Source organism: Peromyscus leucopus, chromosome 5, assembly GCF_004664715.2.
Source record: "Peromyscus leucopus breed LL Stock chromosome 5, UCI_PerLeu_2.1, whole genome shotgun sequence".
In the NCBI taxonomy this organism is placed as follows: Eukaryota; Metazoa; Chordata; class Mammalia; order Rodentia; family Cricetidae; genus Peromyscus; species Peromyscus leucopus.
Window position 1 is genome coordinate 35,924,528 of NC_051067.1, and position 16,182 is coordinate 35,940,709.

Consider the following 16,182-nt stretch of genomic DNA (forward strand, 5'->3'; position numbering starts at 1 on the left):
CAGTTGAGGGGCATCTAGGTTATTAACAGATTCTGGCTATTATGAATAATGCTACTATGAACATAGTTGAGCATGTGACCTTGTGGTATGTTTGAACATTCCTTGGGTATATGCCCAAGAGTGATATAGCTGGGTCTTGAGGAAGATTGATTCCAAATTTTCTGAGAAACCATCATACTGATTTCCAAAGTGACTGTACAAGTTTGAAATTCCCACCAACAGTGAACAAGTGTTCTGCTTGCTCTGCATCCTCTCCAACATTAGCTGTTATCAGTGTTTTTGATCTTAGCCATCTTAGTTGTAAGATGGTATCTCAGAGTTGTTTTGATTTGCGTTTCCTTGATGACTAAGGATGTTGAGCAATTCTTTAAATGTCTTTCGGCCATTTGAGATTCTTCTATTGAGAATTCTCTGTTAAGCTCTGTAGCCCATTTTTTAAATTGGGTTGTTCATTATTTTGGTGTAGAGTTTCTTGAATTCCTTATATATTTTGGAGATCAGCCCTCTTGGATGTTGGGTTGGCAAAGATTTTTTCCCATTCTATAGACTGTCATTTTGTCTTATTTACTGTGTCCTTTGCCTTACAGAAGCTTCCCACATTCAGGAAGTCCCATTTATTAGTTGTTGTTCTCAGTGTCTGTGCTACTGGTGTTATATTTAAGAAGTGGTCTCCTGTGCCAATGCTTTCAAGACTACTTCCTACTTTCTCTTCTAGCAGGTTCAGAGTAGCTGGATTTATGTTTAGGTCCTTGATCCACTTGGACTTAAGTTTTGTGCACGGTGACAGATATGGATCTATTTGCAGTCTTCTACATGTTGACACCCAGTTATGCCAGCACCATTTGTTAAAGTGACTTCTTTTGTTCATTGTACAATTTTGGCTTCCTTGCCAAAAATCAGGTGTTCATATGTGTGTGGATTATTGTCAGTGTCTTCAATTCAATTTCATTGGTTTACATGTTGGTTTTGATGTCAATATCAAGCTGTTTTTATTACTATAGTTCTATAGTAGAGCTTGAAATCAGGGCTGGTAATACCTCTGTAGGTTACTTCATTGTTCAGTATTGTTTTAGGTATCCTGAGTTTTTGTTTTGCCATATGAAGTTGAGTGTTTATTGTTCTTTACAGACCAAGATTAATTTCAGGAGAAAATTTAAAGAAACATGGGCAGGAGATAGCTGTGGGTTTATAACCTCCCAGTTCCTGCATTGTTTAAAAGTTTAATGGCTTTTGGGCATAGTGCAATTTCATAGTATTTGTACTGTTTATCATTTCACAATGAAAGTTGTCCTATATAGAGTGTGTACTTTTCTTAAAGAATAGGGGGTTTTCCTTATTCTGAGTAGGATAGAGCCATTGATCAATCACATTCTCACCCTGCTTTAATAAGGCGACCCACACTGACTTGTTGTGATTCTAATTAAACTGTAAGTTGCCTTTTTTGCAATCATGCTTCTATGTATGATTACTGTTGTGGAATATTTGTACACTGCATGAAGATATATTGTTGTGATTGGTGTAATGAAAAGCTGAATGGTCAAAGCTAGGAAAGAGAGAAAGGATGGACTTCTGGTTAAAGGAGAGGAACTACAGATGGAAATGGCAATGAGACATGGAGCGAGTTAGACATATATGATGAAAGAAAGGTAAAAAGCTGTGAGGTAAAACATAGATGAATAGGAACAAATTAACTTAAGTTATAAGAACTATTCAGAAACAAGCCTAAGATATAGGTTGAGCTTTCATAATTAATAAGAAGTCTCCATGTCATTATTTGGGAGCTGTCTTGTGGACAGAGAAAGACTTGTTACCTATGTGTCTATGCTAGTGATATATTACCTACATCTCTTTGTTAGTAATATATTTGTATTTCAGGGGAAAGTGGAATGTCAACAAACTTGGCTTTTAGATATTAACATGTCTAAAGGGTCCGTTATTATTTTTAATGAAGGATCTCTCACAGACAAACATACATTCAAAGTTAAATATTTAAAAATTGGTTAAAGCAAGACAGATTAACCCAAAACACCTCAAAATTAGATTGAAGGGCTGGAAGATTAACAATCTATTTTATAGACAAGTTGGCACATCAGGAGCCTAAGATTAAAGTCAACCTTACGTGAATCCTTTGTCAGGCACCGAAATAAGTTATACAAAGCAAAAAAGCAAGTGTCTTCATCAGGTGACTGCAAGGATGCCAGTCCATTCCAGTATGGGTACACATAACTTTCTGGGAATCCAGGATGAATCTAATCACCAAAAGGCATTCATTTATTATTCACTATTGTTTGCTTGCTGATATTCATTTTAAATGTTGAGTGAACTCTTGGGATGAAGTTAGAATTGTAAAATCTCAGGCAAAGGCATGAATTTTAATGTATCTGTCCCAGAGTAGTGTGGATGTGTTATCCATGAAATTGTATAAGAGAGATTCTTGGATACATTTCCTGTATACAGTATACACCAGAATAAGGATGTTCCCACATACAAGGCAGACAGATAAATAGGGGGATGTTACTTGCTTATAGACATGGACTTTACCATGGGACAATGTCAGTTCTTTCATGAGGGAATTTAAATATGCCCTCAGCGATGGCCCAGACTTTGCTTACCTGATTGTAAAGGGAACCATTGCCCTTCAGTACTTTGCAACTAAATCTTTTGTCAACATAATACATGGAATGGAAATCTCAGACTTGGTGAGGACTGCACATGATGTTTCAGGTGCAGATAGTCCAGGGGTGGTTGTGATGGGAGATTTAGTTATGGCAGGAGTCTTTCCCCCTGCCAAGGAAAGGTAGCTGCTTAAAGGACTATGAAGAGCATCTACTTTGTATTGAGACTCCTGATATGTAAAGCATTCTATAGATGGACAGCACTGCCAGGAAAGCTTTAGAAAATAGGCTGTGTATTATACTGGATGATTACGTTTTGCTATTTAAAATAAGGTATTTATGGATTTGTTTCTTACTACAGTGGTCACATCTCTGATGAATTAGAAAAGCAAAGGAACATAAGAAGACTACATACATTGTTCACTATCCTCTTAAAAGCCTCTGTAAGTTCTTTGATTTTTGCTTCAATGTTGTTGGCTCTTGATATGATATCATTAGGGGCTTCTTCCATTCACTTGCTATGTAATGCAGAGTGCTTTTCCAAGATCCCAACATACCGATCGTCTCTTTCAGAAGGAATCTACCCAAAATATCCATAATTAAACAACTGTATTAAATTGGTGAAATATAGAGTAGTTAGCCCATGTGGTATATGCTCCAAGAAACTGGACTAAAATAGCTATTCATTATATTTATGTAGATGTCAGTTGTTACGTAAATTTCAAAGTTTAGTCATTTGTCTACAGTTTGATTGAATAACACTAAATATGTCTTATTTGACTAGCTACCTTTTCTTATGATAAATGTGTTTTATAATATTTCCTTTTCCCTTTGAAATTCTACCATCTTTCCTTCCTGTATAAGCAATAGTCTTTGATGGTTTTTTGTTTGTTTGTTTCTCAGCAAGTAAGCAAGCCTTTCCAGGAACTGAGTAAGTGGTCATAAAACCTGATTCATATATGATTGCTACCAGCATTGCATTTCAGTGGCAAGTGGTCCAAATGCTTTTCCCATGGGAATGCTTTTATAGTAAAACATCATATTCTTCATTGATGTATTCATTTATGATTTTTTTCATTTATCTTAACACAGTGGAACAAAAATTCAATGAAGACAACTAGGCCTTTATATGTGTGTTTTGCTCATGCTAAGTGAATCATATCTCTTGCCTCTATGAGCAGCCTATGTGTGACCATATACAGTGGAGAACAGTGGAACAGCATTGCCTTTAATAAGTGGATTGATGAAAAGCACAAGAAGATGTGATTCCCCAGTGTGTGCTCACTGCCAAGGACATATAAGAAACTCATCTCTGAATAAAATGCTGCTATGCTGCTGTCTGATGCTTATCCTCTTGGTAATGAAAACAAAGACTAGATTGGATTCCATTGATCCACTAGTTTTCAACATTTTCACATTGTGATATGGAATGCACTACAGATGTGTTTAATTAAAGCAAGGAATCAGAAAGGAGGAAATATAATGATTATAAATTGAAAGTGATTTAATACATGAATCTTGTCATTACAACTGATATGTAGCTGTATCCTGACAACTGTAATGTCTTACAGAAACTTCTTGTTCAACTGACCTTTAGTTAAAGCTTAGGAGAAAACCAATAAATTATTGAGGGATGGACATGCAGGTTGGACAAAACCAGGACAATCTTGAAAGTCAAGAGGAGTTGTTTTTGTGATTAGTAATATGCAAAGCAGCAAACACAGGAGCATTTCATATATATATAATTAATGAAACTGTATTTACATTTCCTATACATAAATACAAATATATTTAAGCATGTGTGTATCCTATAAAATAACAACTATAATCTTAGCTATAGGCATTGGTAAAACAGTTCCCCTGCATTCACAATTTATGGTTCTATTAAATATTACTTAATCTTTGGTTTTACTTATAATATATCAACTGTACAATGTGACTTTTCTTTGATTAATCCTTCCTCTTTCATTCTTCTGCATGTATGATTGTCATAACAATTTTCTTACCCATAACCACCTTCACTGTGGCCAAGTCAGTGACCTGCTTAGTTCTTTAGCATAAAGCACAACCTGTACTCACCGGGATCTGTGGGGCTCCTTTCTTAGGTATCAAACGAGCAAAGGTAGATGTGTGGCAGCCAGTAAGGTCTCTTTCATGGAACTACCGGGCTGCTGTATATTGCACATCCTCTAACTGGAAAAAAAAATCCATTTTAATTCGGACATGAGTAAGTTAATCCATAACCAGAATATTGATACATTTGTTATATATATTTGTTTTATATTATATTGCTGTGGGGTGGTCCTTCTGTATGCTGTGAATGTGTGTTTCTCTGATTGGCTGATAAATAAAATGCTGATTGGCCAATAGCCAGGCTGGAAGTATAGGTAAGATATGCAGAAAAGGAGAATTCTGGGAAGAGAAAGGGTGAGTCAGAAGATGCCAGCTCACTGTCCAGGGAGCAGCCTGTAATGGCACACAGGTAAAGACAGGTAAAGAACATGTGGTGACATATAGATCAACAGAAATTGGCTGAGTTTAAGTGTAAGAGCTAGTCAGTGGTAGGCCTGAGCTAATGGCAGAGCAGTTTTAATTAATATAAGCCTCTGTGTGCTTACTTGAGTCTGAGCAGCTGCAGACTGGACAAGACACGAAAAAACTTTCAGCTATATTACACACACACACACACACACACACACACACACACACACACGTATACAGCCTTCGTGTGGGGGGCTGGGGCAGGGAGGTCAGAGATTATGCTCAGATTTTGGTCTCTTTCTTTCTTTCTTTCTTTCTTTCTTTCTTTCTTTCTCTCTCTCTCTCTCTCTCTCTCTCTCTCTCTCTCTCTCTCTCTCTCTCTCTCTCTTTCGTTCTTTCTTTCTTTCTTTTGATTTTTGAGACATGGTTTCTCCACATAGTTTTGGAGCCTGTCCTGGATCTTGCTCTGTAGACCAGACTGGCCTTGAACTCACAGAGATCTGCCTGGCTCTGCCTCCCAAATGCTGGGATTAAAGGCATGCACCACCATAGCCTGGCATTGGTCCCTGCTTTCTATCTTCTTTGAGACACCATCTCTTTTTCTCTGCTGTATCACACAGTAAGCTAGCTGAACTGGCACTGCCATGGATCAACCTGTTACAATATCCCATCTCATTGTGGTGGTGCTGGCCTTACAGACTTATGTTATCAATTCTAGCTTTCTGTGGGTTATAACACACATCTTAGAAGGGCTTATAATAAAAATCCCAGAGCCAGATAATGGGGTGAATGCTGAAAGATCAGAGAAGCAGAAGCCACAGTCAACCTCAATCTGACAACTCTTCAGCCAGTCATGTTTCTAGGAATCCTCAGAATGAAAGCCTCTGAGTCCTCACCAATGAGGGTCTCAGTTAAACTGTGTAAAAGCTTCTAGTTCCTGGTCCTCACACCTTATATACCTTTCTGCTTCCTGCCATCACTTCCTGGGATTAAAGGTGTGTGCCACTACACCTGGCTCTGTTCCTAGTGTAGCCTTGAACTCACATGTAGCATGAATCTTAAAAGGTCTTATTAATAAAAACAAACCTGGAGCCAGGTATTGGGGTGAATACTGGAAGATCAGAGAAGCAGAACAAGCCACAGTTTCCTCACCTCATCAATTCCTCAGCTGACCCTGTTTCCTCAGAATGAAAGGAAACTGGGCACAGCCTATCTTTCTTCTTCTTACTTGCATTCCCTAGCCCAAGGCCTCCTTCTTCTTTGTCATCTTACTGTTACTACCTCCAGATTTTTCCTCACCATCCTCCCCTTTCTCATCTTACAAGAGGCCCCCTTTTTATTAAGAAAAAAAATTACTCATTTTACATATCAAAGATCTCCCTCTTCCCTCCTCCGGCCCTCAGCCTCCCCCTCACACCCCAACCCCTATTGCCTCCTATAAGAAGGTAAGGCCTCCCATGGGGAGGTATATTTAGTAGAGGCAGGTCCAAGCCCCTCCGCCTGCTGCAAGGCTGTGCAAGGTGTCCCATCATAAAAGTGGGTTCCAAGAAACCTGCTCATGCAGCAGGGATGGATTAAATAAGAGGCCACTTTTTTTTCTCTTCTAGTCTGAAATTTTCTGAGCCTACATTCTTTTCCTTTGGGTTTTCTCAGCCAGCTCTTCACCATCCTTTTCCTCTTCCTTCACTAACTCATTGACATCATTTTCATTGTACTCTCCACTCAACGGCTTATCTTCCTACCCTTCTTCTAATATGGAGAAGTCTTGGGTGTTGAATTCCTCCACGCAGCCGAGGCTCAGGGCCTGAAACCCAGAGAACCACAGCCCCTTCCTACAAACAGCTAAGTCTGTGGAGAGAACTTAAAGCAGCTAGAATGGCCTTCTGAGAGAGCCTTTGAAAATCATTCACCACAGCCTTGAGGCAGGGGGAAAGGCTTGAACACACCTCTATTGAATGCACCAGGCTCTGCTGACTCACTATGGGAGGCCTTACCTTCTTGTAGAAGGGAATGGGGGGGTTGGGGAGGAGAGGCTGGAGGGGCAGGATGGGGAGGAACAGGGGGATCTGTGATTCGTATGTAAAATGAATAAAAAATTTCTTAATAAAAATATCACCACTGACACTTTAAGGTTGTGAATTTACACTAATATTCAATGGTTTGTGTGCATAAAAATTCATATCTATATGCATAAATATATATTTTTATGGGTACACACACACACACACACACACACACACACACACACACACACATATATATATATATATAAATGTATGTAGGTATATGTGCAATATCTATTTTCAGCTGAGTAATTCTAATAATCTAAATGAAGTGACACAGGCAAATACTCTGTTCTCCATTTCATAAAATCCATGGCTGTCCTGAATTCTCTTTCTTCCCAGTGTCATCTACGGGGTTTTAGCACCAGCAATAATTAACCTGGTAGTGTCATTCAGTTTACCCCAGACTGACAAAGAGTGCAAGACAGGTATCTGCTATCGTTATCAATTTAGTCTTCAGTACTGTAGGTTAGAAGGTTGATTCAAGTGGGCAAACTCATGATTAAGATGCAGAAAACAAGAAAAACTTCCTTTTTCTTTCTAGAGTCATGACAACTTGAACACATCGACTCTAGTATTCCCAGTACATTCCTTTTCTTATTTTCAGAACATCAATTATACTGTATTTTTTCTTCCTCTAGGAACTGCCTTAGCACTTGAGATTTTTAAACACCACATGGTGTTTAATACTATTAGATGCCAAGATAATGTCCCTTCACTTGTGTATGTGTGTGTGTGTGTGTGTGTGTATGTGTGTGTGATATTTTTTATTTTTTGAAATTGAATATCCAATTGGCTTGAATTTGCTAAATAGACTGGGATAGCCAGTTTGTCAAAATCAAGGAGCTGTTTTTACCTCCAGAACTAGAATTATAAGCTTCAACTACATCATGGGACTTTCACTGTCTTTTTGCTTCCTTTAGTTCAAGTATCATGCTGAATCATCTTAGAAATTGCTCCTTGTCTCAAGGAGAGAGAATTCCCATGTTTAAAAACTGTTCTAAATGGTCTACTTTGCTCCTAAACAGTTCTTTCTAGATTGTAATTTTCCCCTAAGCCTTTTGTTGTTTTACTTTTCAATTAAATATGTCTGTTAAAAGCAGGTACACAAGATAGGATTCTAAGGAAATAATACCATCTAATAAGCCTTGGGGACTGATGGATTGATCAGATTTACTTAGAATAGCATTAGTGAGAGCTTAATTACAGAAGCAAGGTCGACTCAAAGACGCTCACATCTCAGAAAGCTTCCACGATGGTAGGTGGGTCTCTGAAGAATGCTGCTGCACTGGAGTCCTGGTTTCAGTTTACTTTCTACCTTCTATATACTCTGGCAGATTGCCCCAAGGCCACTAAATACTAGAGCAGGTAGGAAATAATGTTTAAAGCCCTAGGTAGGGTTACACTTACTCTCCTGCTTCAGGGAATGTTAGCAGTGTCACCAGAATTATCACATACCTGCTGTATCTGTTTCTGCCATTTATAGAGTAGGGCTACAGGGTATGGCTATAAGGTACAGATAAAGGGTATGGCTACAGAGTTTGAACTTACTTCAAGACCTACAAAGCAGAAGTCTTCTTTACTCAATGACCAGTGATGCTGATCACGTCAGGCCAGGTGTAAATTGCTCTCCTTCTCTACATCTCTTCTTTCCTCAGACTCCTGCATTCATTCTGTAACATTTTACATTTTCTGACTCTGAAGAAGTTGAGATATGTATATGGATTTCACTGAATTTTGGGCCACTATGGAACAATATCTGTCACTTATTATCTATAGTTTAACTGGGCATTATGCTTTTGTCTGTAATCAACAACTACTATAAAATTTGTCTCTGGGCAAACTGGACCTAAACAGAAATCTTTAGAAGGCAGTTTGTCAGGCATATTACATCCATTTAATAAGGAAAGGAGAATGATTTATTAGTGTAGTTTGCAACCATATAAGATATGATACACATTTTTTCCATAAACACACACACACACACACACACACACACACACACACACACACACACACACACACAATGTGTTTCCTCCTGTGGAAGTGGCATTAAATAAAATCAGAAAGTTGTTGATTGTCACCAGAATAATTATATCACAATTGGTTTGGATAGATATGCCTTGCTGTGCTTACTCCTGGCATTATTATTTAACTGATTTCTCCCATTGTTGTCAATTCTGAGCCAAGTATATTCCTTGGCAGCTTTGGAACTGTGACTGCCAGCCAGTAAGGGCAGAGAAAGTTTCCAGTTTAACAACAGCCTGATTTTCCCATGTCATGGAACCAGAGAATGAAGTGTCTTCATCAGTTGTGCTAAATCAATTCCTACTGACACGTATCCAGCTGTAGTTGCAACAGCCTCAATGCTGTAAGTGTTCTTAGAGAGCACGCTGTCCACTAAATCACAGCGAGGTAACATATTCTCAGGCATTTGCACCTTTTCTTTGAAAGAAACCTTAGAGCTGTACCTTTCCCCCAAGCATGTGTGTAACATCTTTCCACCTCTTTAATACTTGTCTTTAGCTGCTAATCTATCAATTTTCTCCTGATACACTGATAAATGACTAAGACAGGTAGAGGTCAAATTTGCACGAGAGTTTTGGAGGTGAGTAATCTCACTGAAGTCCTAGTTAAAGCATGAGTGTAAAACAGCGAATGAATTTTGCATCTATGTTTATTCTAAACCAAATCTTTATGAGTGTTTACTAAAGTACAAACAGGTCTCAGTCTCCTATCAGTTGTCTCGTCTGAAGAGCGTAGTTGAGTACATTAATGTGAATATTAGATCCTACTAGTTTAGCAATATATAATCTATGGTTATTCTTCAGGTGCTGTCAAATTTGGCCTTGCTGACTCTATGCTATATATTTACCAATATGACTTAGGTCAGTTGGTATGTGGACTAGCTACAGATCAAAAAGTATCCACTCCCATTCAATCATCCACTGGTATAATCATGTGCAACTGACTTTTGGCCATGTGTTCATGAGCTGTTCATCTGCAGTGAATGTTTTCTGAAAGGGCCTGTGTTGGGTATATAGTCTCCACAGATTTATTTCTGGACAACCATGGTTTCCTAACAGTTCTCCTTTGTCAAGACAAACTCTGCAAATGTTGTGTGAAGCCAATACTGTTAAATATTTTTCTGCAGCATTTCATGTTCAAGACAGAATTGTACAGAGTGTACTCTTTGGGGAAGGGATTATTGTCTACACTTAGGACAATTTCCACCATTTCCATCTTCACTTCTCTGTAATTATCCATCTACTGTTGTCTATAGTCCAGCAGATTTTGGTTTTAAAGTCTTGCAAGGAATTGAGGTATTCTCCATTTATATGTTATCGGCAGCCACTTTTTAACATAGGGTCTACAGGTCTCATTCAATGCTCCTGCATGCCATGAACTTTACACCCTGCTATGGATCTGCCTCAGTAAGTTTCTACTCCTGAGAACTTCTTTCTGTGCATTAGAAAGTGCAGTGGGAATCCCTGGCTCATCTACAATTTTTAGGTTTGATTGCTCTCTCTTTTTATCTTAAAATTCCCTGGAGATCTAATATTCAGCGTGTTGTCCTTTGTTAATACTTCCCTTGGATGTTCTTGCTCTTGCTCGCTCACAGCACAAATATTGGCACATTTGCTTTCAGGGATATTTGAAATTATTGTTGAATAGAACTATTGGTTATGTGACATGAAAATTTAAATATTCTTGGGTAGAAAGAGCATTTGCATGCTTGGTTGCTGTGCATAGCCCATATTGGATTTCCTGTCTTTAGATTTTGGTTCATTCTTTGTCTCTTTGTGGTGTGAAAGCCATGGCGATTCACCTTGAGTGACTTTGCCATATCAGATGATGTTAGGTGTCTTGTCTCAACTATCTGAGGTGGGAATGGCAGTTGAGATACTGTCTTCCTGAAAACTTTGAAATTCAGGTACCCAGAATTTAGGAAATTTGCTTGCTTACATTTGTATTTGAATAAATTTTGGTATCTGTACTGTGATGTTTGCAACCATATGCAACTATTTAACTGTTTTATCTAACTGTTAAAAGAATTCTGGGTGAATGGGAGAATTCTGGGATAATTCTGGGTGAAATGTCTTTTTTCAAATCAAAGAGTGCTGTCTCTGTCATTGTAAATATTCAGGTGTCATTTTTTGTGCATTTATCTGTCCATACTACTGACTGATAAAGAACGATGCAAATCAACAATTCCCTTAGAAATTCATTTACATAGTGGTTCCACAGACCAACAGTGTGTGAGTCCAGAGAACTGTGTTCTAAATAACATTACCATGGTATCTGGCCCCAAATGTGCAGTGATCTGATAGGAGACCCGCCCTGTCAGAAGACCGTAGCATTCACGATTGGGAACAGCATTGGCAAATCATCTTCAAACACAACTGAGGCTTGGCTACCTTCCCAACCTCACATTCACACGTAAAGGCATTCCTGCTTTTGCAAGTAAGCCTCCTACCTCACATGGAACTTTGAAAAGAAATCTCCATTAAGCAGTACATATCACTGAACCAAAACCTCCCCAGAACTGACTCATGATAGGATTCACTTCATGCAGAATGTCAATGGAAATCTCAACTTGCCCCTTGAAAATTTAACAGTATCTGACCATCAACCCATGTTCATTCTGGTGTTTTGTTGTTGTTGTTTTTCTTTAAGAGAATTATTGATCAGCAAACTTGTTATTCTTTTGCATCTCTAGTTTTAATGATGTAAATATTTTTATTCTCCTCTTTTGTGGTTTGTGCTTTTCTCTTTGTTTTTCAGAGGTCTTTTTTTTTCCTATTAAGGCAAATTAGTCTTGAACTCACAACATAGCCAGGCTTCTCTCAAACTTATCATGGTATTCATCCTTAAATATCTGGAAATCTGGAGTTCCATGCATGACTGATACTTGCCTTATATGAAACCATATCTGAGATAATTTTTGCATACACAATTTTAATGTATAGTCTGTTTTTCTATTTCCTTCTCTCCTCCCTTTCCCTTCTTCCTCTCCACTTTTAGAATAGCAGTTTCTATTACTAATATAGCATGTTTCTTACTCAAACTTTGCATAAATTTTAAGATACAAAATGCAGAAATGGTGTGTTACAATGTAAGTTACAGTGGTGAGTATTGGTAACAGTTAGTGGGCAAAACTAGTTTTAGTTTTATGAAATCTAGAAATAAATTTATATTACTGTAATCAAGATGTAGTGAATTTTCAGGAGTTTACTACACAATTATTCATCAACCATATAAGTTCAACTGAAAGGAGTTTGAGTAATTGGAAACCTCTTCTTCAGATCAACATGAAGAGAACCACACATTTAAAGGTTAGATTCTTCTTGGAAGCACGTTTGAAATCATGTAGGAGGGACATAAATCTTGATGGACAAGACAAAAGCTGGATTTGCAATCCAATAGAACATACTGTAGTCTGAATTAACACAGGAAATGAGGCTTACCTTTTTCCTTGAGTTCTGACTTGAACTTCACATGAATCCCCTTCCCCATCATCTCCTCTTCCTGAGCCTTTCAGGACTCTGCTAATTCTTCCTTTCCATAGCACAGGTGTCCTGCTCATCTGCTTCACGGTGGTACATGTGTTCTGTTTGTGTCATCTGTCTTTTCCAGTTAGAATTTGTGTTTAATGAGTTCAGGTGTGTTTGCCTTTTTGATCATCAATTTGGACCCAACGGCTGCAGAAGTGCCTGAGTAATTTGGCAAAGATATACATGTTCGTAAAGTGGTCAAGAACCCACTACTTGGGGTGATATATTATGTTTGGGGATTTTGTAGGTTAGTGGTGATTGTTGGTGAAGTGTTATTCATTTAATCTGACAAGGTTAAGACTTTTTTCCTTTTCATTTTATCAGTATGATCATGAACTACATTTGAAAACAATTGTTAAATCTATTGTGCTGGGTTGCAGTGGTGGTGGTGGTGGTGGTGGTGGTGGTGGTGGTGGTGGTGGTGGTGGTGGTGGCACACGCCTTTAATCCTAAGCACTGGGGAGACAGAGGCAGGCAGATCTCTGTGAGTTTGAAGCCTGCTTGGTCTATAGAGCAAGTTCTATGACAGCCTGGGCTATTACACAGAGAAACTCTGTCTCAACCTCCCACCCCCCCCAAAAAAAAATCTATTATGCTAACCTGGTTGAACATTTATAAGATAGTACTCAAAAATTTTGCTGTAATCAAACATTGCAACTTGGGGCAATTAAGTGAAATGTGTGTCTCTGAGTAGTAAATTCAGAAAATTATTTTAAACTCTGGAGCTGGATAAGCTTCTACAAGCAATTCTTAAATAACTGTTTTTTTTTTTTTTTTTTTTTTAAAGTCCACGGTGTTCTATTTACCCATCTTCTCTCTTGGTGGTTAGGCATGTAGTGATCTGATCTGTGTCAAAAGAAGTACCACTCCCATGTGTGGATGAAGCGTTTCCTAGATCATTGATTGCTGGTGTTTCTTGTTGGTATTTCTATACACACTGGTCATGATTGTGGCAAAAGATTTTCATACAGAAAAAGTGTACTTCGCTGCTTACTGGGCATTATAGAAAGGTGTTAGGGAGGAGTTATTATGCTAGGAAAATATCTCTTGAATTACATCAATCTTGAAACAAGAACAACATTTTAGAAACAGGTTTCAAAAAATTCATTTCATTAGTGTTTGACCGACTAGCTGCCAAGTGTGAGACAAGAAGTGACAATAACAAGTAGGTTAAGTGGTAATTAAGAAAACAATATATGATTAGTTAGCTATCCATTGCTATGACAAAATATTGGAAAAATAATATTAAAAAAGGAAACTATTTCAGAGGCTTATGACTAATTAATGGGCTGTATTGGTACAATGGCAACATAGCAGACAATACTGGGACAATGTGTAGGAGAAATATGAAGAGGAAGGGAGGGAGGGAGAGAGGGAGAGAGGGAGAGAGGGAGAGAGAGAGAAAGAGAGGGAGAAAGAGAGAGGGAGGGAGGGAGGGAGAGAGAGAGAGAGAGAGAGAGAGAGAGAGAGAGAGAGAGAGAGAGAGAGAGAGAGAGAGAGAGATTTCAGTGTTTCAAGAATTCAGTCACATCCCAGTTACCGGAACCCCTTCCATCATATTCTTTCTTGTAAAATTTATATCAATTCACAGGTTGAGGACCAAGTTTTTAAAGCACAAGCTACTTGTGGATACCCTATTTCCAAGCAATAACAATAACAAGTGCTATGAGGAATTCTTAGAGAAAGTTGAGAAAACTTAGAAGTGCATGGCTTAATTTCTTCTTGTGGCTGGCTCAATAGAAACATGGACTGATTTCACTTGATAATATTCTTCTAGTATTATTTATTAGAATGTATGTATTTTTTAATTTTCTGATCTACTACGAATCTACATGTATAGGAAAGGAAAGAAAGTGGTAGAGATATCAGGAAAGGTTCTGCAGATTGAATCACTGCTGGTGTGGTCCGGATGCATGAGACTCCTGTGTCAGTTACTGGACAGCACTTTTTGAGTCACTTTTCTCTAGTAGAGTTTCTTCCAGAAAAGAACAACAATAAAAACTACAAAGGAGAAACATGTGGTAGGATTGTAGAGTAAATAAGGGAATCGAGCTAGGCATTTCTACCGACAAAGACACTACCCATTAATGTGTTCAAGTTGGTAAGTTTCTTGAGAAAACAGTAGTGTGCTCCATTAGAAAGACAGTTGCTAGTTATAGGAAATTCAAATTGAGGTCTTGTCAGTAATATATGCTTGATTTCACCAAGCAAATTAGTGAACTGAGGATTGTTTTATTCTTCCATCCCATTCTGTCAACATCAAAGGAATGCAAGTCCAGAGATAGTGCAGGGATTAGTCATCTCTGTCTTCCTTGGGGTGTAACTTGAGAACAAGACAAGAGAAATGTATTAAATAACCTAAATGAAATGTAATTAAAATAAACCAAATAGGACCTGTTAGACAGGGAGTGAAAAGAATGTATGGTAGTGCCTAAGTTGATGTTGAGAAAAGAATTCAGAGAAGCATGGCAGTAAACAATTGTCAGTAAAACTGAGAAATACCATGTTTGTAGTCTAACATTTTCTGTACTGTTTTAAAATCTCAAGGTAATATATTTTATTGGATATTGATTTGGGGAAGATAATAATCATGTCAACTGATGCATATTTCTTAAAATATGTGGATAATATTATGTATTCTATGTGATTTTAGATAAATATAAAATAGTAGGATTCTCTATTACTTTCTCAAGCATGTTCAGTGTTGTTTATTCCTACTCTCTCTCTTTCATTATGTATGGCCTATGCCACCCTTCCCAATTAAAGCCTCCCTCACTTTTCTCCATTTCCCATCATATCACCTGTATCTAGTCTGTTGGTCCGAGGTGTTCAGGAACCTCCCACAACAATACACACTATTGCTTTTATTTTTTAATACCTCACAGATGTTGAAGTTAAGTCCATATTGCCTAAGAAACTATACACTTTTTACATAGGACTCAGTAGACTCAAGATGGATTTTATGGGGAAGTCTTGTCCCTGAGAATAGCTTTCATTGTACCAGTAGTTGCTATTTAAGCTGCAAAGGGAAAAAAGTGATCAATACACCTTCCCAGATTTGATGTCTGAAAAGCACAAGAATGATTAGTACCAAAAGATATCCCTAAAGGTGCAATAATGGCATGTCTATCTTGCAGTAAACAACTGCTATCTAAATGGGCTTAGGTCTAGTCAGTAGGAGGAAAATAACATCTGTAGTGAACCATAGCCAACTGCCCTTGGCTAGTATTGTCCTGGATCTAGGGCAGGACATAATACTACCTATTTATTAACCATTATAATTACTAATTGCAATCTAAATATTTCTCCTTATACACATAGTTAGGTATAGCAATTACTCCATATCAAAGAAGCTTCTTTTTGCATCAGTCCAAGACCATTACAGAAAGCCACAACCGATCAAAATACAGAGAAAAAACTGACCATGGGGTTTTCTATGCCAATTTACACATATATAGATAGACAATC

The 16,182-nt window shown here is 37.9% G+C and overlaps 1 protein-coding gene across 1 annotated transcript; it reads right to left on the reverse strand.

Annotated features, from left to right (window-relative positions):
• Positions 1–2,057: 2,057 nt before the first annotated feature.
• On the reverse strand, positions 2,058–3,212 carry LOC114702123 (prolactin-6A1-like). The gene is given in 3 exon segments (XM_028882409.1): positions 2,058–2,249; positions 3,031–3,128; positions 3,131–3,212. Coding segments are annotated over 3 exon segments (372 nt in total).
• Between the last annotated feature and the right edge of the window lie 12,970 nt (positions 3,213–16,182).